The following is a 21,893-nucleotide window of genomic DNA, read 5'->3' as shown; positions in this document are numbered from 1 at the left end:
TTATAAGTGTGTCATCCATGGCACTTCAAGACCAGTTAGATGGAGAATCCATCAGTTCCTACTTTCATGGGTGGCACGTAATTCAGGTGTCTCACAGTTCCACAGTATGGATGGGTATACAATTCTCCACCCTTCTAATGATCTCTGGGACAGTCACAACACCATGGTCAGAAATTGTGAATGAAGAACATTATCTGTCCAATTTCCTGGACAGATAATGTTGTCAGAGTTCACCCAATCAATCTACAGAACAAAGGTTTTAAGCTCAAATTAGGATCTTTAAAACAGCAATACTATGGAGAATCATTCCTCTGGTTACCTTCTGGGAAACTGTTCTGATGCTAAGTTTCATTGTCATCTACCTCCATATCACATCACCAGTGATTTCACCACCGAGAACAGACAATTTTAATTTGAGGTGCTCACATCGGGTTCAGGTTTACCTCTCATACATCCAAAAAAAACTCCCTCGTGCATGCCCTCCTCCACCAATGGGGTTGGTAGATTCTTTAAAAACATTATTTTCAATTACAGTAGGCATAAGAAAAATCAAAAGTAACTCTGTACTTTTACTAACCTTGCATGTTATGGAGTGCAGCTGCAAATGTGTGATAATTAACAGTGCAAATCCCTCTGTTAAAAACTTAATTAAAATTCTTAAGTTTGCACAGGAGAGCTGAACAAATCAATACCTTTTTCACACAGCAAAATAATTATTACAACAGGGATGGCCAATTTACCCATATTTGGAATGTTTAATGCTTCCTCTCCACAGAAGATGAATAAGGTATGACACTGCTGGAATAGATTTGGTACAGTTGGTGGTCTCAGGTATTTGTTACCATCGCACCCGGGGAAGAAGATTCTGGTATTGACTGGGAATATTACAACCACAGCATTCACCAACACGTGGAGTGGCATTCAATGACTATTCCTTGGCCCATTGGTATTTCAGCAGGGGACCGATGAAGAATTCCATCTTACAGTCATGTCTCCTGTTCACACTGGGGGTATGAGAAACACCCGGCCAGGTCAGCTTAGTAGGGCATTTTCAAGATGACACACTTATTTTTTTTGAAATGGTGAGGTCTATTACTGGAAAGTTCAAGGGGGCATTTCTGGACTTTTTTGAGTGACTTAAGAACAACCCTTCTCACATGATTTTGTTTCTAGTTTCCAGATCCAACAGCATGGCGGTGCATGGTACAATGGTCAGTGAACCCAACAACTGCTATTTGGCTTTACAGTCATACCAAGTTATTAACACTTCTCGGAGGGGATGGGGGGGGAAGACATTTTTATTGGTGATCGCTTTTAGACCTGGAAGATCTTGGTTCCCACTGTTGCAAGCACTTGCCATAGAACCTGCATAAAGGCTTCTCTGTCCTCCCTCGCATCATTCCTAATTCTGGGCGAATAAAAGCTCCCTGGAGATGAGTGTAGTTAGTATGGAAATTATGATGGCGGAGCTTCTATAATCAAGAGATGCCCCAACACCCAACCTTAGTACTCCAATAATCTAGCAAAACGTACTCAAGACATAGGACAAGGTTCCAGAATTTAAGTGACGTTAGGAAGGTTTTTGCTATTCACTTCGACTTTCAGATGATTCTACCATTTCCCACTGATGAGGTTTCTTTGTGAACTTTGTGATGCCAGTGCATAGGTAATCAAGGCTTGTATGTGGTTTCTGCACTACCCAAAACCTGGACCCTACTCTAGTTCCCAGAACTCTTCAGGCCTATTACATTCAGCCCTAGGAGGGAGTAGATTTAAACTTCTTTGCTGTGATTATTAATTTCTTTGTAGCAGTGAGTGTGAAGATCTGGACAGTGGTGCTCTGGGCACATCTTCTGGCCTCTTGGCCTCCATCTTTCAAAGTGGTCAGGTGAAAATCAACAAGCTGCTTACCTTCAGTAATGCTCTTTCTGACACATACTCTAACAGCAGATTCCTCAACTTTAGAATATTTCTCAGGTGCCGGATTGGATCTGGAAACGTTCACAGCAGTATGTATGCTTGCTGTTTGGTAGTGCTGAGCAGGTCCCGATGGACTTTGTTCCAGACCAAAAGTGACAGACAAGAGCCCTATAGAAGTGTAACCCCTGCTTGGCAATGTAGGTTTCTTCCTTGACTCATGCGCCCGTGAAACACCAAATAATCACCAGTATAGAGATAGTAATTGTGGCTGTATGTGTCACCAGACACACCAATTTGTCCCCCATATCTGGCGGCCCGTTGCCTCCATGGAGCCCTCGTTGATCACTCGTTGCTTGACCATTTTGCTTTTGGGTTTGCTTCCAAATTCCAGCATGCACTCATTTTTGAACAGTCACAGTAGCCCCAGGAGGAGGCAAGGGCGTGAGAGAGGGCCAGGGTCTGCAGTGTATCACTAATGTTGCGTGACCTCCCCAGCAATGCCACAGTCACCAAGCTAGAGTGTCACCTCTCAGCGTACTGTTGGTCAGCCCCCAACTACAGCTTTACCCGTGGAACTACACAGGGTATCCACTCAGTTCAGTATCACCAAGGTAAATGGCCTGTACTCCCACACGGTGTTATTAGCTTGGTCAAGGATCATTTGTCACCTCACTGGTGAAAAGGCGTGTGTGCCCACAGGAGAGAGAGAGAGAGAGAGAGGAGGCATCAGTCAGTCTTCAATAAAGGTAATGGTGCCCCTGACCAGGAGGCGCAGTTATTGCGAAGCTGCATTGTATTCATAAAAACGAGCAGGCACAATGTCTCTATTATCAGCAAGCGGAGTGGAAGCTAACAGCTATGCAACCACGCTCCTTTTTCAGCAGTACCGTTGTGAGTGGGAGACTGCAGTCGCACAGCTTAGCTGCTCCACATCAGAGGCGGCGGCCGTGACTGTGCTGGATAATCCAATTCCACTTGAGGCCCGGCACTCCCATGGAGATCCAAAGCTCTCATCGCCAGCGCATCAGGCGTCCCTCTCAGCTCCTCAGCAGAGAGTCTAGTGCACCATTCATGCAGCTGTCTCGCAGTCACCACCCTCCTCCGGGGGCCACATCTGGGGCGGAAACAACAGCAGGCAATTGTTGGGACACCTAGAGGACTCTTCACAGGTCTCCAGGTAAGACTACGTGTTTCAGGGTAAGTCACTGCCTAAGGCAACAGTCCTGCGATGTAGGCAACGGCCACGTCAGCAACACCAGATGACCGCCATTTTAATTATCTCCGGCCACTACGCAGGCCAATTCACCCACCATTCAGCCTCTACAGATGATCCCTCAGGGTTCCCCAGCCTCTGTTGTAACTCCAATGGCAATCCTGGCAGAGCAGATGGCACTACATAGCCCACAAAAAAAAAACAGATTTTTGCCAGAGGGGCCTCCAACCAGGCTGGGAGCTCCAGACTATGCTTCCATCTCCATTGTAGACTTGCCACATCCCGTGGTCATGATTCTTGATACAACTTTACCTGATGGTAGGCCGCCATGTCTAGCACACTGAATATTTTTTCACCACCCAACATACTTAACATCTGTTATATTGGTTAGGGCTGCCTATCTACCCACATGTTTTTATTAAGGGCTTGTAAATCAATGCATAGGCTACTTTTGGCTCCCGCAATCGGGGTCACAACAATAAGCACCAGCCATTCAGATGATTCAATGTTTCTCAGCATGTAGCTTATTCAGTTTTTGTTGCAATGGCTCCTTCATTAGAAATTGCACTGACCTAACCTGGTGGTGTTTCCGCTCAGTATTATCCTGCATGTCAAACCCTTCAAAAGTCCTAAATTATCTGTGAAGACTCTGAAATCTCTTCATTTTCTCCTCTCAATCAATACCTGTTATTCGACTCTCACTTGCTGGTTTCACCACCATTACAGGCTATTTGGCATCTGGCTACAAACATCTTTCTGATGACACCATTCCAGAAGGTCAAACCCATCACTTATGTAAACATTACCACTCTCACCTTGTTCTTATATGTTATTTCAATCTACTTTATTCCCGATATCTCTATCCTTTTTTCCTTTAAAACCCATAGCTTTCATGTTCGGTTGCAGTAAATCTTGAATCTTCTCTCCCTATTTCCTTTCATCAGTACTTTTCGCTAATAAGGTAAAGAGACTTACTGAATCAACTAACGTTTTAATTTCAGTAGCTCCCAGTGCACTGTTGAAATGTGTTTTTTCTAATTGTCACAATTGTTTTCATCACTCTTAATTGACGGGTTCACCCATTAACATATTCCACAATATAATTTTGCCCAACAATTGAAAGTTTAAATTCCGGTGCATATTCACATACACCCTCTACCGTTTTCATATCTTGGTAAGTCCCTTTTTTTTCTTAGGATTCTTGGCTGGATGGCCCTTCTGCCCACAATTTCTACAAATTACATTTCTAGCTCCACACGTAGTACTTCAACTGAAGTGTCCCGGATTGCAACATTGATACCACATAATGGTCGTTAGGTCATTGTCATATTAGTTTTAACTTTCTTCCTTTACTTCAATGTTTTTCTTCCACTTGTATTTCTTAATTTCTTTATGTCCATCAATCTCCTTCAGCCAAACTGCTGTACACTCCATACTTCCAGCTATTTGAAAGGACTCTAAGTTGGGGTCCTTAGAAAATAGTCTTTCACTCTTATTATTCATACATCTTACTACTTGATCTCACATTAATGAGTCTGGTAAGCCTCGCCTCACACGAAACAGCCAATCCTCTCATGTAGCTACAGAACTCTATGTCTTCATCTATTCTCTGTGTATGGGAAAATAATGTAGGTCTTTCAAATACTAATTTACTTTTGGAGTGAAATGCTTTTCCAGCATTTGTAATAACATTTCATGTACATATGAAGCTAGGCCAACCCCCATTGCTAGTAAACATTTCCAGGCGATCACAGAGTCTCCTTCCTTCTATACTCTATGATCAGTCAAATAGCTGGTTTCCCAACTAGTCCTTATTTGTCTATTCCTCGGACTAATTGATGTTAAGAATATATTTTCTCATAGTTTCCTTGGGTTTATCGTTTTTTAGGTGTGGGTAAAAAGGTTGGTGATGCAGCCATACTTTGCTGTGCCATTTGTGAAACTAGTACAAAGTAATAAACTAAAATAATGTATTAAAACAACCAACTAACATGATGAACTAAAACAAGCGACTAAAATACAAGATTAAAATAATTAATCTGGATACTATGTTTTATGTAAATTCTCCTTTTTCAGTATTCTAAGTAGTTTTTCTTTTGTTTTATTAATTGCATTGCACCTGTAGTGTGTACCGGTCATCGAAGGAACACTAACTTGTAGCAAGATCTTTAGTTTATACAAAGGTATTAGTTAACAAGGTGTTTAATCAGTGCAGAGTTCAGTTAATTAGAAACTTTGAAGCTTGATCATGTGTTTCGCCTACTCAAGCTCAGGACAACGATTTCCAATCATGAATTTAGCTGGTTGCTTAGCTGTTCAAGCATTATGCGCTTCTGAAGTTAATTTTCACATGCACACTGCTATTCTTCTACTGATCAGGTGCATGAGGTAGCATATAACTCAATGTTTATTTTCAAAATGTCCCCGTAATATGTATAACTTGCAGGCATAAGGTTGAGTGTATTTTCTCCATTGTTTCTTGTAGAAAGCCATACACCTTGTAGTAATTACATTGACATGCACTATAGATAGTAAAAAGAGTGCATATCTTTCAGCTCGACACTAGCACCCTGATTAATTTCCTTTTATATTCTTCCAAAGGAATGATTAGATGCATAAGTAACACATTTAGTGCACAGCACATTTTTGTGGAATGTACTTATGATTTTGTTGTTTTCTCAATGATCTTTTCCCGTTTGGATCACTCAATATCTTCGACTGTTTATATAACTTCACAGTGCTGAATGTTTCCAAGGGTGAAGGTCAGTCTGATATCTGGCCTCTGTGCATGCCACTCGTTGCTAAAACATTTAGTAACTCACTGAAGATCACTTATCAGGAACCAAATTTATTCTTCGAGGGACGGTGACCTCCAACAGCAGCCTCGTATTCGATTTACTTCAATACCACACTAAACACATTCTATAATGCAAGAATTCCCCATAGGAAGGTATATTTAACAAATGGATTCAAATCCAACACCTCTGTTTCTAACATCAAAAAACTCCAGGCATCTCACACTTTTCAAATGCTTAGACATTTTTTTTTTTTTTTTTTAAACATTGCGAGTTAGACGGCCAATCAAAATTCTGAGAATGCAATCCTGGTCTACTAGTAGATGCCCCCAGCTTAAACTCTCAAAAAGACAACTGGCTAAAGGGGATGGAAAATGAAAGTGGCAAATGAGCTAGCGCAACAAGTGTAAATATTATTATTGACCTTCAAAGTGGTCAATAAGTATGCATTTTACAGCCCATTACCAAGGAATATAATGGATCTTGAAGGCTGAAAACCTAAATTACAGGTACAAGCCACAAGTGAGGGAATAGAAAAAAGGAAGAGGGCCTTTAACCTTTATAGCCCTTGGCAAAAAGTCTATAATGCTATTAGAACAGTGGTTCTTAACCAGTGGTCCGGGACCCCCAGGGGTTCCGCAAAGCCTCCTCAGGGGTTCCGCAACTGCTTCGAAAATTAAATAATATTAACAGATTTGTTCCCTAGCTTTTAATAATGACTCAGTGAGGGGTCCTCTGATTGCACCAATGGTTCAGTGGGGGTCCCCAGGTTTCAGTAATGATGAAGTGGGGGGTCCACGAAGTGAAAAGGTTGGGAACCACTGTATTAGAACATTCCACCCATTGAAGGTAGAGAGAGAGAAAGAAAGAAAAACAATTACACAATGGAGCAGAAGGTCCATACCAGCCATTATTTGCACCAAGTCCCAATTATCACTATGGTCACAGTTTTGGTGAAGGCCGACAACTCTGTCAATATTGCCAGTAATGTTTTAAGCTAACGGAGAACTGCATTTGCTTTATTTTTTAGCAGATGGTTCGGTACCATAACTCTCAGACTTCTGCCCTCTCTCATGGGTCCCCGACACCACCCACAGCCCTTAACAACCATTCAACCACCCTAATGCTAGATACAACATCTTTCTGATTTAGGTACACCACAATTGCTGAAGGGAATCTCAAACTCGTACTAGAATATTTCACCGAACAACATTCACTTAATTTTCTTTTATTTACCTTCTATTCATGTGCTGCTCTGCATGTTCCTTCTGTGGTTTGTTTTAGAACAGCGTGTTGGTGAGGCCTTGAGCCAGATGTTTTTTTGTGTTGCCTTGGCGGACTGTCTCCTTTCTGTTCCTTTATTTTATGTATTTATACACGCAGGATTCCGGTCATGTTCACCGAGGGGATTAGGGGGCACAAGACCAATGAGGGAAGGAGACTGCCACATCAGAGAAAGAATAGGGAGAAGGGAGATAGAAGGACTTAAAGGGCTGGTCATGGCTGCTGGGGCACAAAGGGAAAGCCATGAACACCGATCATTGAGAAGCCCAGACAGAAGGAGAATTTAAGAATTATTAGAAACCATAGTCCACTGCCTTGGAACTGATTAGCTGTATGGCTCTCCAATGTTAGTGCCCACTGGATCTCCTTGTTTGCACCTTTGCTGTTTCCACCTTCCGTTCCATGTTTCCTCTCCCTTGCATGTCTACCTTTGCATACTCGTGCTATTTAATGTCTGACCATACCAGTTGAGCTCCAAATCTACCTGGCTAGTGTGTTCCTCCTGTGCTTACTTATATACGGTTTCTTTGGCTTCACAGGTGTCAAATCATCTGTTTTCTAGTTAGCAGGCTCTCTTGGCTGCTAGATGTTTACTGGTACTCTTGGTTTGTTAATGGCACTTCTCTACTGAGACCCTATTAAGTCTTGGACTGGAGTGGGGGTTGCAGCCAGAGGTGGTTTTGACTTGTATTAACTGCCTCCTATGTCCTTTTATATAAACGGTACTGTAAGGACATGTGCTAGCAGATGTGTGTCTGACGACACATGAATAAATGCAAAGCCGATATGAAGCCACCGAAGACTCTTCCCGTGTTTCACTAATCCTTACCTTCAATTTCTCCAATCAAGAGTGTGGGCTCTGAGTTTCTGGCACTTTGTATTCCATTATTCCCTATGGGTGGAGTCCTTGGTATCTGCATCAGAATCCACCAAATGTATCCTTTTACGTTTCGAACCTCACAGTTCTCCTCATACTTCTGATTTTAGTTTAGTCTTTATGGGGTAACAGGGTGCCCCCACACCCTTAGGACTTGCTGTATGTCATCCTCTGCTTTTTCTCCATTGGCAGCCTGCAACTGCTGCACTGTTGTATGCTTCAGTACTGAAATAGCCTGCACTGATGAATATGCAACAGGAAGGCTGCATGCTCTCAAAATCCACCTCTCCAACCCAGTCCCATGGGCTTACGCTATCTGCTCCCAGTAACATCTTGCATTGCCTTGGCAGAAAAGATTCTGGTGGTTTAGGGCAGAGGAGAAGCCAGGACTCCAGGTACTGCTCCTTCTCAGACAGAACACTGCTATCATGTTTAGAAGGTAGCGACTGTTGAAGCAGTATTAAGTACCCAGAGCTTTCACCGAGCAGAAACACTAACCGTATTGACACCAGATTGCTAGTCAAATAATGTGCCCTTCTGTGAGGCTGCACTACCCACAGAGCAAACAGGCCAACGCATGGAATGGTCCTCTTTGTATTCTGATACCATGAAACAGATCTCTTTATATTCTGGTTCCGTGAAAATGTTTGAAGTGAGATTGTCATTTGACAACTTGGACATCAAATCCTCTATGTCCCCCATGTGATAAGCTCCCAAACCAAAAGGTATTCATTTCCAGCATTAAGAAAACTTGAGGGTGGTATTCACCCACAGATGTACAAATACAGCAGGGCTTGCTTTGTTTTTTTTTGGATGGGGGAGGGTTGATACACGGGGAACAGATAACAGATGGTCTAGAGTCTAAGCACTAATAAAGATACAATAAAAAACGGAATTTTCCAAATAGTTAACTTGTGTACCAGTGTATGTATTAAAAAATGTTCATATTGCCTTTTACAGACAGGTTATCAATGTCTTATTGAAACTCGCAGCATCTATTAATCATTGAAATCTAATCTACAGTGCATGGAAAAGGGTGAACACATTTTGAGATCCTTTATGTAACTGAAAATCTGCATATCTGAATTAGCATAAATTCTAGGCCCCCACCAGTAAATGTTTACTGCTTTACAGAACTCCAGCAGTTCAGACTTCTCTAGCAATGGTTACAGACAACAAGTAATTCATACTTCCTTATGCAGTGCATTATCTGTCTTACTAGATTCAAGGTGCAAGTTTTTTTTTTCTTCCCAGAAGTAGCTTATCTGACCATCCATCCTTCTCCAGTACCTCAAGTGCTACAGAAATCCAGTAGAATTAACTTCCTCTACATGACCCATAGCACAGCTAAGTGTGAGGTTCTTCCAGTAACCCCTTCTCTGTGCTATGGGACTCCAGCAATACAATCAAGCACTGCAAGAATAGCTCTGCCCTCTACTCATATGCCCCCAAGTACTACGCATTCTTCCCTGTGGTTCTTTTTCTCCTTAACTGGATGCACGTCTGGCCATTAACAAGATTATGTTGGAATGAAATAGATAAGCATTAACTTGCTTTTCAAGTGCTAAGAAGCAAACCAAACTTTTGTGCACAATGTAAGCTTGTTGACAGAGACTGTATGACTATACATTTGATGAGTCCAAAGTAACTAAAACGTTAGTCAAAACACTATCTTGAGAACAATTTCCTTCGATGGAGTAGTTTTACACAACGGAATGTTTCCTCCCCCCACCCACCCAATCAGAATATGACCTTTTACAGAAATAAACCCTTTGTGACACATTTGGTAGCTCTGTACAGAACTCTAGATTCGGACACAGGGACTTCAAGAATGATAGTTCTGTTTGTCTCCTAACATATTCTCATGTGGCTAATGCTTTCTACAAGGGAGAATACACTTCCTACGTGCCATCATTTGTCATCATTAACTGGGCAAAATTACTAATGATTCACTAACCATGCACTTACAATATATACAATTACATAGTTACGGGCAGCAGTATCCCAGCTAATCTTGCACACATGGCCATAGTAAAGATGCAACACGTGCAGTTCTTTGAGAGGGAAGATGGCAGATTGGTTGGTAGCTTCAGGAATTTTAACGGTTTTACAAAAGGCTATACACCATATGCAGATCACTGACAACTGCACCTTCAGCTGATGGATAAACATCTATGGTCAACGAGGGTACTGGTAAGGATGCCCGTAAAATAACGTTCCAAGCCGGTAGCTTTCTGAACATGCTTGGCTGAGAGGAACCTCCTCCAATCACAGCTTTTATTCAGTATCAAACTGTGGCACAACAACAAAAAACACACAATTAGTATGTGTGAGCATAATCTAACTCAACTGTGTCCAAGCAAGAATAATTTCCAAAATATAAAGTTTTGCGGCAGATTATCAACTGCTACGTGCGGTTCCAACCTTTTTTCCCCCGTTGTAAGTCAAAATGTACTGCAGGTATACTCTGCACAAATCACTGCTCCCAGCAAATGAGGGATCCATCTTTGAAAGCAATAATGTCTTGAGAATGAATGGTTGTTGAGAAGGAAATTTGCTTGGAATTTCCTAAACAACATCTTAAGCAATCTAGAACATGAGAAATGAGCAGATGCATAAACTTCTGGGATTTACAAACCCTCTTTAAACTGGAGAATTCTCAACAGCCGGTGCAGTGAAGGAACCTGCAAAGTTCTCCGCATCTGAGGAAAAAAAAAAAAAAAAAAAAACGTCAGGCAGCAAACAGAAGCATAACAAGAACCTGCGGCCTAACCGCCTTATTCTCAGGAAGACATTTTTATTGGGTCAAATACTGTCTGCGAAAAGGTTTACCACCTAGATGGTGACTAATAAAAGCAAAGATTATCACAACAAACACTAGCTCAATATTGCTTTCGACACCATTTCGAAAAACATACCACACCTTTTCTCACCGACTGTGCACCCGGACTGCTCACCTCTACTGACAATCACTTGACTATCGGATATGCTGCGTCTGTGGCTGTAACAGATGTTTTAACAGAGCCACCTCGACGCTGCCACACATCTAACTCTAAGTTCAGAAGATAAATGTACCACTGGCGAAGGACCCACTATGGTCCGAAATGCACTGGGGCATAGAAAAAGGACTGATATCAATTCACAGGCACTGTTAAATCATATATCACTGAAGATACAAAAATAGAACACCACGTTTTTAAGAAATGCTCAGAATAAATCCAACCTCAATTAGCCAATAAAAATAAGATTTATCACATGGAGTGATGCTGAATATTTCTGATAAACTGTCAGTGGGGATTCTAATTTACTGAATGAAAAAAAGGCCTTCGGGCTGTACGCGAAAGGACTTCCATGAGAGGGCAGCATGTTTCTCAGACATGACATGGTAAAAGACATGGCAGAAAGTAAGACACTTGGTGGAAGTAAGTCCAAGTTAACATTCTAAGAGTACTAGAGTCATGTGACCCTGTGGAAGGTAACTGCTACGGGCCACAAAACTATGAGGTTCTTTGCAATATTCTTTTCATGTACACTTGAGAACCTCTTCTTTTGGTTATATTGTGTAGGAGAGGGGAGGGTCAGGAGAAGAGACAAGGGATGTGAGAAGGACTGCAAAGTAGCATTGAGACCTTTAGTTATTTTCAAGCGCTGCCTCACTACTTTTTTTTTTATTTAAACATTGCTTCTCTCAGAATGTGGCAGTAGATTTAAGAAACAGCCCCAAATGCATTAACAGGCTGCCTATCCATTATCACTGCTACCAGGGTCAGAGACAAATTACACTCTAAAATCAAGGAGCAGCATTATTTTCACAAAGGTGCTCAACAACATACTATCTAAGCAGAGAAGTCTGAAGGTGAAAGCAGTTCTATTATACCTTAGGGCCATTCATCATTGCCACAAGAGGGCGAACAACACAGGCCAAGCCTGGAATCTCTGCTGCATCTCCACACCTTCTGCACATACCCTACCTCAATCCTGTCCCCGCGCTGGACTCGGGGGGGCAAACATCCGGCAGCACATTTGTTTTTGCTTTTCCATGTAATCCCTATAACAGCTGGAAACAAGATACTGCATTAAACATCACATATCTACTAAAAAAGCTTAAATAAAAAACAGAATCGTTAGTATTCTAGGTAACACAAGCTTCCCTGATATAGTCTTCCTCACATTATCAGTGCTACGTTTGTGGTGAATCTTGTGTGCAGAACCCTGCATACCAGTTCTCAAAGTCATGCCTGAGGTCTCCTCTGTAGCCCATGCCTTGGGATTTTTGAGTAATTACTTTAAAACCACAGCCACCAGACCACGGAAATACCATTCAGAGCCACTGGGAATCTGCCAAGGTCTCAACAGCCAGCATCCTCGACAAATCTAAAGTGAACTAGTACTCAGATCAACGCTCAATGTCCACAGGTAGAGGAGTGTTGTTGGCATGTGCAAAAAAGAGAGGCCTAGAGGCTGGATGCTTTGTGCGGACCATAAAAAACAAGCATTGGCAAAGCTAATAGGTTTTGCCTATGCCAATTCTCTTGAATGTCAATTTTTTTTTGTTAAATTTTTTTTACATGCTGCTGTGCAGTATAACGAGGTTACAAATAAAAACTAAAAACACCATGACTGACAATAAGCGAAACCTATTGGCTTTGCCATTGCTCGTTACTGTGCTGAGGACCGCCGCTGCAGCAGGCGTGCTGGAAAAGCAGTGTCTATAAAGCTTTGTGGAAGGCCAAATGAAAATTAAGTGTTTTCTACTGTATTGTATTAAAACCAATCTTTAAGCTGGAAGTCATTTAAGCGCTTTTCGAACTCGTCACCACAAACAATAGCCGTCTGAGTCTTAATGTGGCTCTGAAGCGACAGCCTAACATTCGCCCACTGGTCGTTGGATCGATGTTGCGCATGCCTTTGAGCCTCGGTGGGGACATTTGGAATGGACTGTGTTATGTAAATTGTCTGCCCCTGCCAGTGCCCACCCCTATTTCTACTTCAAGGCTGCGCTTCTTTCCCTCTGTCGACACTACCTGGATTGGAAGGGGTGCCCTATTGGTGCCTATTATGACTCGCCCAGCGGTTATTCGTGTCAAATTCCCTCAAGCAGTTTTGATCACACACAGCAGGGGGAAGGCAGTCTGGAAACGCTGTACTGCTATCCGCATGCTGGGAAATTTATTTCAGCAGTGATAGATACATACATTTGTAATACATTTGTGATCATTGACAATTAATTGATAGCCACAGATAAAAATCCACAAAAATAATTGCCTCAAGACATTGCGCAAACTCGACCCGAAGGTATTGAAGCACTTTACCTGAGCACCAGTTAAATTACAAGAGGACACATTCATTCATTTTTTTGTAGGCCCGGGAGATTAAGTGATGTGCCCAGAATCACAAGATGTTGAGCCAACGCAAACACTCAAACCTGGTTCCCCAGCTCCTACGTCAGCAGCTATGACACTTATGCCACATTCTCTCCCTTGCTCTGTTGTGACTGCTTTACTCTGTATTGGATTGTACAGAAGGAAAGGATTGCACACAGGTTTGCTATGTATACTGATGAGCCTGGGTGCACGGTAGTGGTCAGTCACCAGTGAGTTTGAGCTAATCCACACTGATGTGGCCCTTCACGGATAACCTTAAAAGTAGGACATAGACCAGGGGGGTGTTAAAGTGAATGGCAGAGATACCAGGCCAGTGAGGGGCAAAAGGAGTCAGGGTGCAGCGTAAGGAACACTATTTGAATGCAGAATAAAGGTGGAGAGGCTACCGTAGAAACACAATAACAAAGCAAACAAAACAGCCAGTGCACAGTGGAGGAAGGGGGACAATGAAGCTGCTCGCAATGGCCGTGACTATGGCTCTTACCTCCTGGCCACTGTGGGGGCTGCTACTGATGTTGGGCACATGACGTAATCTTTTCAGACCTAGCAAGATGGCTGGCGCTGCTTTGGAATGCACAATGGGAATGCATTTTAACCCCTTCGCTGCCAGGCCTTTTCCCCCTCCTGTGCCATGCCTTTTTTTGCCTATTTGGGGCAGTTCGCGCTTAGGCCCTCATAACTTTTTGTTCACATAAGCTAACCAAGCCAAATTTGCGTCCTTTTTTTCCAACATCCTAGGGATTCTAGAGGTACCCAGACTTTGTGGGTTCCCTTGAAGGAGGCCAAGAAATTGGCCAAAATACAGTGAAAATTTCGTTTTTTTTAAAAAAAATGGAAAAAGTGGCTGCAGAAGAAGGCTTGTGGATTTCCCCCCGAAAATGGCATCAACAAAGGGTTTGTAGTGCTAAACTCAGCAGCTTCCTAGCTTTCAGGAACAGGCAGACTTGAATCAGAAAACCCAATTTTTCAACACAATTTTGGCATTTTACTGGGGCATACCCCATTTTTGCAATTTTTTGTGCTTTCAGCCTCCTTCCAGTCAGTGACAGGAATGGGCATGAAACCAATGCTGGATCCCAGAAACCTAACCATTTCTGAAAAGTAGACAAAATTCTGAATTCAGCAAGGGGTCATTTGTGTAGATCCTACAAGGGTTTCCTACAGAAAATAACAGCTGAAAAAGAAAAATATTGAAATTGAGGTGAAAAACACATCAATTTTTCTCTATGTTTTACTCTGTAACTTTTCCCTGCAATGTCAGATTATGGAAAGCAATATACCGTTACGTCTGCTGGACTCCTCTGGTTGCGGGGATATATAGGGCATCAAGAACCCGAGGAACCCAGAGCCAATAAATGAGCTGCACCCTGCAGTGCGTTTTCATTCTATACCGGGTATACAGCAATTCATTTGCTGAAATATAAAGAGTAAAAAATTGCTATCAAGAAAACCTTTGCATTTCCAAAAAGGGCACAAGATAAGGTGCTGAGGAGCAGTGGTTATTTGCACATCTCTGAATTCCGGGGTGACCATACAAGCATGTGAATTATAGGGAATTTCTCAAATAGATGTCTTTTTTACACACTCTCCTATATTTGGAAGGAAAAAATGTAGAGAAAGACAAGGGGCAATAGCACTTGTTTTGCTAATCTATGTTCCCCCAAGTCTCCCGATAAAAATGATACCTCACTTGCGTGGGTAGGCCTAGCGCCCGCGACAGGAAACGCCCCAAAGCGCAACGTGGACACATCGACAATTTTGGGAGAAAACAGAGGTGTTTTTTGCGAAGTGCCTACCTGTAGATTTTGGCCTCTAGCTCAGCCGGCACCTAGGGAAACCTACCAAACCTGTGCATTTCTGAAAACTAGAGACCTAGGGGAATCCAAGGAGGGGTGACTTGCGGGGCTCGGACCAGGTTCTGTTACCCAGAATCCTTTGCAAACCTCAACATTTGGCTAAAAAAAACACATGTCCCTCACATTTCTGTGGCAGAAAGTTCTGGAATCTGAGAGGAGCTACAAATTTCCTTCCACCCAGCGTTCCCCCAAGTCTCCCGATAAAAATGATACCTCACTTGCGTGGGAGGCCTAGCGCCGGCGACAGGAAACACCCCAAAGCGCAACGTGGACACATCCTAAATTTTGGAAAAAAACAGAGGTGTTTTTTGCGAAGTGCCTACCTGTAGATTTTGGCCTCTAGCTCAGCCGGCACCTAGGGAAACCTACCAAACCTGTGCATTTCTGAAAACTAGAGACCTAGGGGAATCCAAGGAGGGGTGACTTGCGGGGCTCGGACCAGGTTCTGTTACCCAGAATCCTTTGCAAACCTCAAAATTTGGCTAAAAAAAACACATGTCCCTCACATTTCTGTGGCAGAAAGTTCTGGAATCTGAGAGGAGCTACAAATTTCCTTCCACCCAGCGTTCCCCCAAGTCTCCCGATAAAAATGATACCTCACTTGCATGGGTAGGCCTAGCGCCGGCGACAGGAAACACCCCAAAGCGCAACGTGGACACATCCTAAATTTTGGAAAAAAACAGAGGTGTTTTTTGCGAAGTGCCTACCTGTAGATTTTGGCCTCTAGCTCAGCCGGCACCTAGGGAAACCTACCAAACCTGTGCATTTCTGAAAACTAGAGACCTAGGGGAATCCAAGGAGGGGTGACTTGCGGGGCTCGGACCAGGTTCTGTTACCCAGAATCCTTTGCAAACCTCAAAATTTGGCTAAAAAAACACATGTTACTCACATTTCTGTGGCAGAAAGTTCTGGAATCTGAGAGGAGCCACAAATTTCCTTCTACCCAGCGTTCCCCCAAGTCTCCCGATAAAAATGATACCTCACTTGTGTGGGTAGGACTAGCGCCCACGAAAGGAAAGGGCCCAAAACACAACGTGGACACATCACATTTTTTTATAAAAAGCAGTGCCTACCTGTGGATTTTGGCCTGTAGCTCAGCCGACACCTGAGGAAACCTAGCAAACCAGTGCATTTTTGAAAACTAGAAACCCAGGGGAATCCAAGATGGGGTGACTTGCGGGGCTCTGACCAGGTTATGTTACCCAGAATCCTTTGCAAACATCAAAATTTGGCCCAAAAAACACTTTTTCCTCTCATTTCGGTGACAGAAAGTTCTGGAATCTGAGAGGAGCCACAAATTTCCTTCCACCCAGCGTTCCCCTAAGTCTCTCGATAAAAATGGTACATCACTTCTGTGGGTAGGCCTAGCGCCCACAAAAGGAAATGGCCCAAAACACAACGTGGACACAACATATTTTTTCACAGAAAACAGAGGTGTTTTTTGCAAGGTGCCTACCTGTGGTGTTTGGCCTGTACCTCAGCCGGCCCCGGGGGGGGGGGCAGAAATGCCCTAAAATAAATTTGCCCCCCCCAACCCCCACCCTCCCCCGCCGGGAGCGACCCTTGCCTACGGGGTCGCTCCCCCTGCGTGACATTGGCACCAAAAAACAAATCCCCGGTGCCTAGTGGTTTCTGCCCCCTTGGGGGCAGGTTGACCTAAACTCAGCCAATCTGCCCCCAAGGGGGGCAGAAATGGCCTAAATACAATTTGTCCCCCAGGGGAGCGACTTTTGCCTGATGGGTCGCTCCCCATCTCTAAAAAAAAAAAAAAGAAAAAAAAAAAGAAAAATTCCCCTGGCGCCTAGAGGTTTCTGCCCCCCCCCCCGGGGGCAGATCGGCCTAATAATAGGCCGATCTGCCCCCCGGGGGGGCAGAAATGGCCTAAAATAAATTTGCCCCCCCAACACCCACCCCCCCCGGGAGCGACCCTTGCCTACGGGGTCGCTCCCCCTGCGTGACATTGGCGCCAAAAAACAAATCCCCGGTGCCTAGTGGTTTCTGCCCCCTTGGGGGCAGATTGACCTAAAATTGGTCAATCTGCCCCCAGGGGGGCAGAAATGGTCTAAATACAATTTGCCCCCCCAGGGGAGCGACCCTTGCCTGATGGGTCGCTCCCCATCTCTAAAAAAAGAAAAAAAAAAGAAAAATAATTGCCCTGGCGCCTAGAGTGTTCTGCCCCCCCCCCGGGGGGAGTTCGGCCTAATAATAGGCCGATCTGTCCCCCGGGGGGGCAGAAATGGTCTAAAATAAATTTGCCCCCCCCAACCCCCACCCCCCCCCCCCCCGGAAGCGACCCTTGCCTACGGAGTCGCTCCCCCTGCGTGACATTGGCGCCAAAAAACAAATCCCCGGTGCCTAGTGGTTTCTGCCCCCTTGGGGGCAGATTGACCTAAAATTGGCCAATCTGCCCCCAGGGGGGTAGAAATGGTCTAAATACAATTTGCCCCCCCAGGGGAGCGACCCTTGCCTGATGGGTCGCTCCCCATCTCTAAAAAAAGAAACAACAAAAAAAAACACACAAAAAAAAAAATTGCCCTGGCGCCTAGAGTGTTCTGCCCCCCCCCCCCCCCCCCCCCCGGGGGGCAGTTCGGCCTAATAATAGGCCGATCTGTCCCCTGGGGGGGCAGAAATGGCCTAAAATAAATTTGCCCCCCCCAACCCCCACTCCCCCCAAACCCCCCCCCCCCCGGAAGCGACCCTTGCCTACGGAGTCGCTCCCCCTGCGTGACATTGGCGCCAAAAAACAAATCCCTGGTGCCTAGTGGTTTCTGCCCCCTTGGGGGCAGATTGACCTAAAATTGGCCAATCTGCCCCCAGGGGGGCAGAAATGGTCTAAATACAATTTGCCCCCCCAGGGGAGCGACCCTTGCTTGATGGGTCGCTCCCCATCTCTAAAAAAAGAAACAACAAAAAAAAAAACACACAAAAAAAAAATTGCCCTGGCGCCTAGAGTGTTCTGCCCCCCCCCCCCCCCCCCGGGGGCAGTTCGGCCTAATAATAGGCCGATCTGTCCCCCGGGGGGGCAGAAATGGCCTAAAATAAATTTGCCCCCCCAACCCCCACCCATAGGCCTAATAATAGGCCGATCTGCCCCCAGGGGGGGCAGAAATGGCCTAAAATAAATTGCCCTCCCCCCCAGGGAGCGACCCTTGCCTAAGGGGTCGCTCCCTTTGCGTGAAATTCACGCAAAGAAAAAACTCCCTGGTGTCTAGTGGTTTCTACCCCCCTTGGGGGCAGATTGGCCTCATCAAAATAGGCCAATCTGCCCCCAAGGGGGGCAGAAATGGGCAAAATATAATTTTCCCCCAAGGGGAGCGACCCTTGCCTGAGGGGTCGCTCCCCACCAAAAAAAAAAAAAAAAATGAAAAAAAAAAAAAAAAAAAAAAAGGTCCCTGGTGCCTAGAGGTTTCTGCCCCCCCCTGGGGGCAGATCGGCCTAATAGTAGGCCGATCTGCCCCCAGGGGGGGCAGAAAAGGCCTTCCCGAAAATATGCCCCCCCTGGGAGCGACCCTTGCCCAAGGGGTCGCTCCCTTTTGTCAATAACAATTAAAAAAAAAAAAAAAAAATCCCTGGTGTCTAGTGGTTTCTACCCCCCTTGGGGGCAGATTGGCCAAAATATAATTTTCCCCCAAGGGGAGCGACCCTAGCCTGAGGGGTCGCTCCCCACCAAAAAAAAAAAAAAAATGAAACAAAAAAAAAAAAAATAAAAAAAAATGGTCCCTGGTGCCTAAAGGTTTCTGCCCCCCCTGGGGGCAGAAAAGGCCTTTTAAAAAAAATGCCCCCCCTGGGAGCGACCCTTGCCCAAGGGGTCGCTCCCTTTTGTCAATTTCAAAGAAAAAAAAAAAAAATCCCTGGTGTCTAGTGGGGTTTCAAAAGCCGGATTGCAAGCAATCCGGCTTTTGAAACCCTCGGAGGGACTTCAAAGGGAAGGAAATACTTTTCCTTACCTTTGAAGCCCCTCCGGGCCTCCCAAGTGATTGAAAAAGAAATGCTTTTGCATTTCTTTTTCAATCGCGCTGGAAGCAGAGCTTCCAGCGCGACGAGGGAGGCCCCTGTGACACATCAGCGCGCGCGCTGACGTCACGGGGGGGTGGGGGGGGGTCGGGGGTGGAAGGGGAAGGTCTTCCCCTTCCATCCCCGACTTGGGGGGGAAGGGGGGTGCACGGGGGGCGCGCTAGAGCGCCCCCAAGTTCCCCTGTGCCATGGACGAGATGATCTCGTCCAAGGCACAGGGGAACTGTAGCCTTGGACGAGATCATCTCGTCCAAGGCACCCAAGAGGTTAATTGCACATTCTAAAGGAGTGTCAACCATCTTCTATGCTTTTCTCAAGGGAAGAGCATGTGGCATAAGGGCTAGAGCCTCCGACCGTGAACCTGGAGAAACAGGTTCTAATCTCGGTGGAGGCTTGACATCCAATGAGTCTCCGCAAATCTCTAAATTTATCATAATGCAACTAGTGCCTGTGCAAAGTGCTCCGATACCTTTGGGTAAAGTTCACGCTATGTAAAATTGTATACCTAAATAAAGAAGGAAATTAAACAAAGAACAACATGAAGGAGTGGTAAAAAAAATACAAGGGAGTGTGTAACGAGAGGGGGAGGTGAGAGGCAGCATAAATGCACAAACAATGTGCAGTGGAACGATGGAACACATCCACTGGTATGGAATGTGGTGACAAAAAAAAAAAAAAAAAAAAAAAAAAAAAAAAAACAAGTACCTCAGGAAGCTTGCTGCCAGTAGAAGGATACTGCCCCCGCCAGTCACTAACTGGTCAAGTGGAAAGGGTACTTGGTCCATGCGCCACAGAACAGCAGCCGAAGCTGGGGAAAGAGAGGAAGTGCAGCCTGATGATGTCAGAAAAGGCTGATGACCAGTGAGAAGCAAAAGAAGAGTGGCCGGCAGAGCTTAACAATGGTAAATAATGTGCGCCCCGTGGGCAGGCTGTAAACCCAGTTTAAGATTTTTCTTTTTTTTTTAAATCTCAAAACACAGCACCAGCGCTGTGCAGGCATCACCTAAAATGGATGAGGGTTCCTAAGCACCTCATCCTTTCTGATTTAGAGTGCAAGTCAGCAAGGAGAGGTCTCCAACAAGTAGCTGGTGAAAACTGTTTTTCAGAAAGTGTACTTCGATATTAAATTTACAAACGGGTTTGCAACTGCAAAAAGAAATAAAACAGGTTCCACACTCCTGTTCTCACCATCTCCAAGTAGATCTTCTTGCCTTTCTTCAACGCCACTAAGTTACCAACCAATCTCCTCCAGGGGATAGGAACCTTTCAATGCTCAAGATAAAAGGGCTTGGTCAAAACCTCTTTCAGAGTGCCACAGGGCACGCAGGAGCTACTGGGCACAACTGTGAGTTAAGGTCTTTTTCTCCAGATTCATGGGGCACGACCTACTATGGGGCTATCCCTTCAGCATTTGACTCTGTGGTACCACAGGTCAAGAAGTCCAAGGTACATACAAAGTAGAAAACTCAAAAATGTGCTCAGCAATCCCCCCCCACTCCAAAAAAAAGTCCACCCAGATAATTGCTTTTATGAATAAAGGTATTTAACTACGAACACAAAGTCAAATACGCCACACTACAAATAATACACACAATATTTGGAAGGTCATCACTCTATCATGATCCAAGCATGAATTTCACTTCCTAGTCTACTGACTGGCTATTTTCCATTTAACAAGACAACAATTGAGGTAGGCCCCAGTAGCGAGTAGTAGTCTTAAACGTTCCACTATGGCTTGTAAAGTCAACGTGCCTCAATGCCAAAATCATATAGTCTGTGAAAGTCCCCAGATGGGCTCTGCGGCCCATGAAGCAGTCTTACCTGCTCCCTCTGGCACTGCAAAATTAAATGTCTGGGAGCATGGTGGTCGATGTCAGCAGATGCCGGCGATGAGCAGTAGCCTAGTCACTGCAGGCAAGGTGGCTACACGCCACCAACCTTCCTCTGGTTGCTCAGTAAGTCCTCCTAATTGCAGCTGCAGGTCTTGGGCAGCTTCCGGTTTCCAATGGTAAACTCAGAACCCTTGTTACACGGGTGACCAATCAATATGCTTCACTTTTATATGCCCACAAGTGTAGCGGCCCTCTGTCTTTGCTCTTCGACCACCACTTGGCATATGTGGGTCATGAACAGAGAGACGCAAGGCAAAAGCTCTTTCTGATCACTTAGCTGCTCAGAGGGACAGCAATGCACCAGGGCAATAGTCATTAATCTTCATGGCGGCCCCAACTGGCATTTAGGGTGACCGACTAGAGCAGCTTATACGGACATATGGCCCGATCAGTCAGCGGTCCAGTCTAGATCGTGAATCACACACTTCAAAAAAAGAGGCCACTCAACAGGATCCCCACTTGATCTTGCTCCTGCAAGAGGGGGGTTCATCCTCACAGGGACCTCCAGTCTTCGAAGGCAGGCAGATGCTAGTGCTCTAGGCTCCAGGACAATGGTCTTGGCTCTCCTGGGTGATGTCCCCTCACCTAGCAGAGAGACTAGCAAACCTTGGTCCCCAATCCTGGTCACAGGCAGAAGTCGTGCTGCGCTTCTCCATTC

General features: G+C 44.8%; 1 protein-coding gene across 2 annotated transcripts in view; it reads right to left on the bottom strand.

Annotated features, from left to right (window-relative positions):
• Window positions 1-10,320: 10,320 nt before the first annotated feature.
• Window positions 10,321-21,893, bottom strand: part of FKBP6 (FKBP prolyl isomerase family member 6 (inactive)) — a 162,871-nt gene continuing 151,298 nt past the window's right edge. For both annotated transcript variants that reach the window (XM_069226776.1, XM_069226777.1), the window contains exons 8-9: window positions 12,061-12,146; window positions 10,321-10,791 (exon numbers count right to left, since the gene is read on the bottom strand). In XM_069226776.1, coding sequence (XP_069082877.1) covers window positions 12,062-12,146 — 85 coding nt within the window. In that variant the 3' untranslated portion in view covers window positions 10,321-10,791; window position 12,061. The remainder of the gene's footprint in view (window positions 10,792-12,060; window positions 12,147-21,893) is intronic.

Source organism: Pleurodeles waltl, chromosome 3_2, assembly GCF_031143425.1.
Source record: "Pleurodeles waltl isolate 20211129_DDA chromosome 3_2, aPleWal1.hap1.20221129, whole genome shotgun sequence".
NCBI classification, from domain to species: Eukaryota; Metazoa; Chordata; class Amphibia; order Caudata; family Salamandridae; genus Pleurodeles; species Pleurodeles waltl.
Note: the sequence above shows the minus strand (reverse complement) of the source record. Positions and strands in the feature narration are given on the sequence as shown.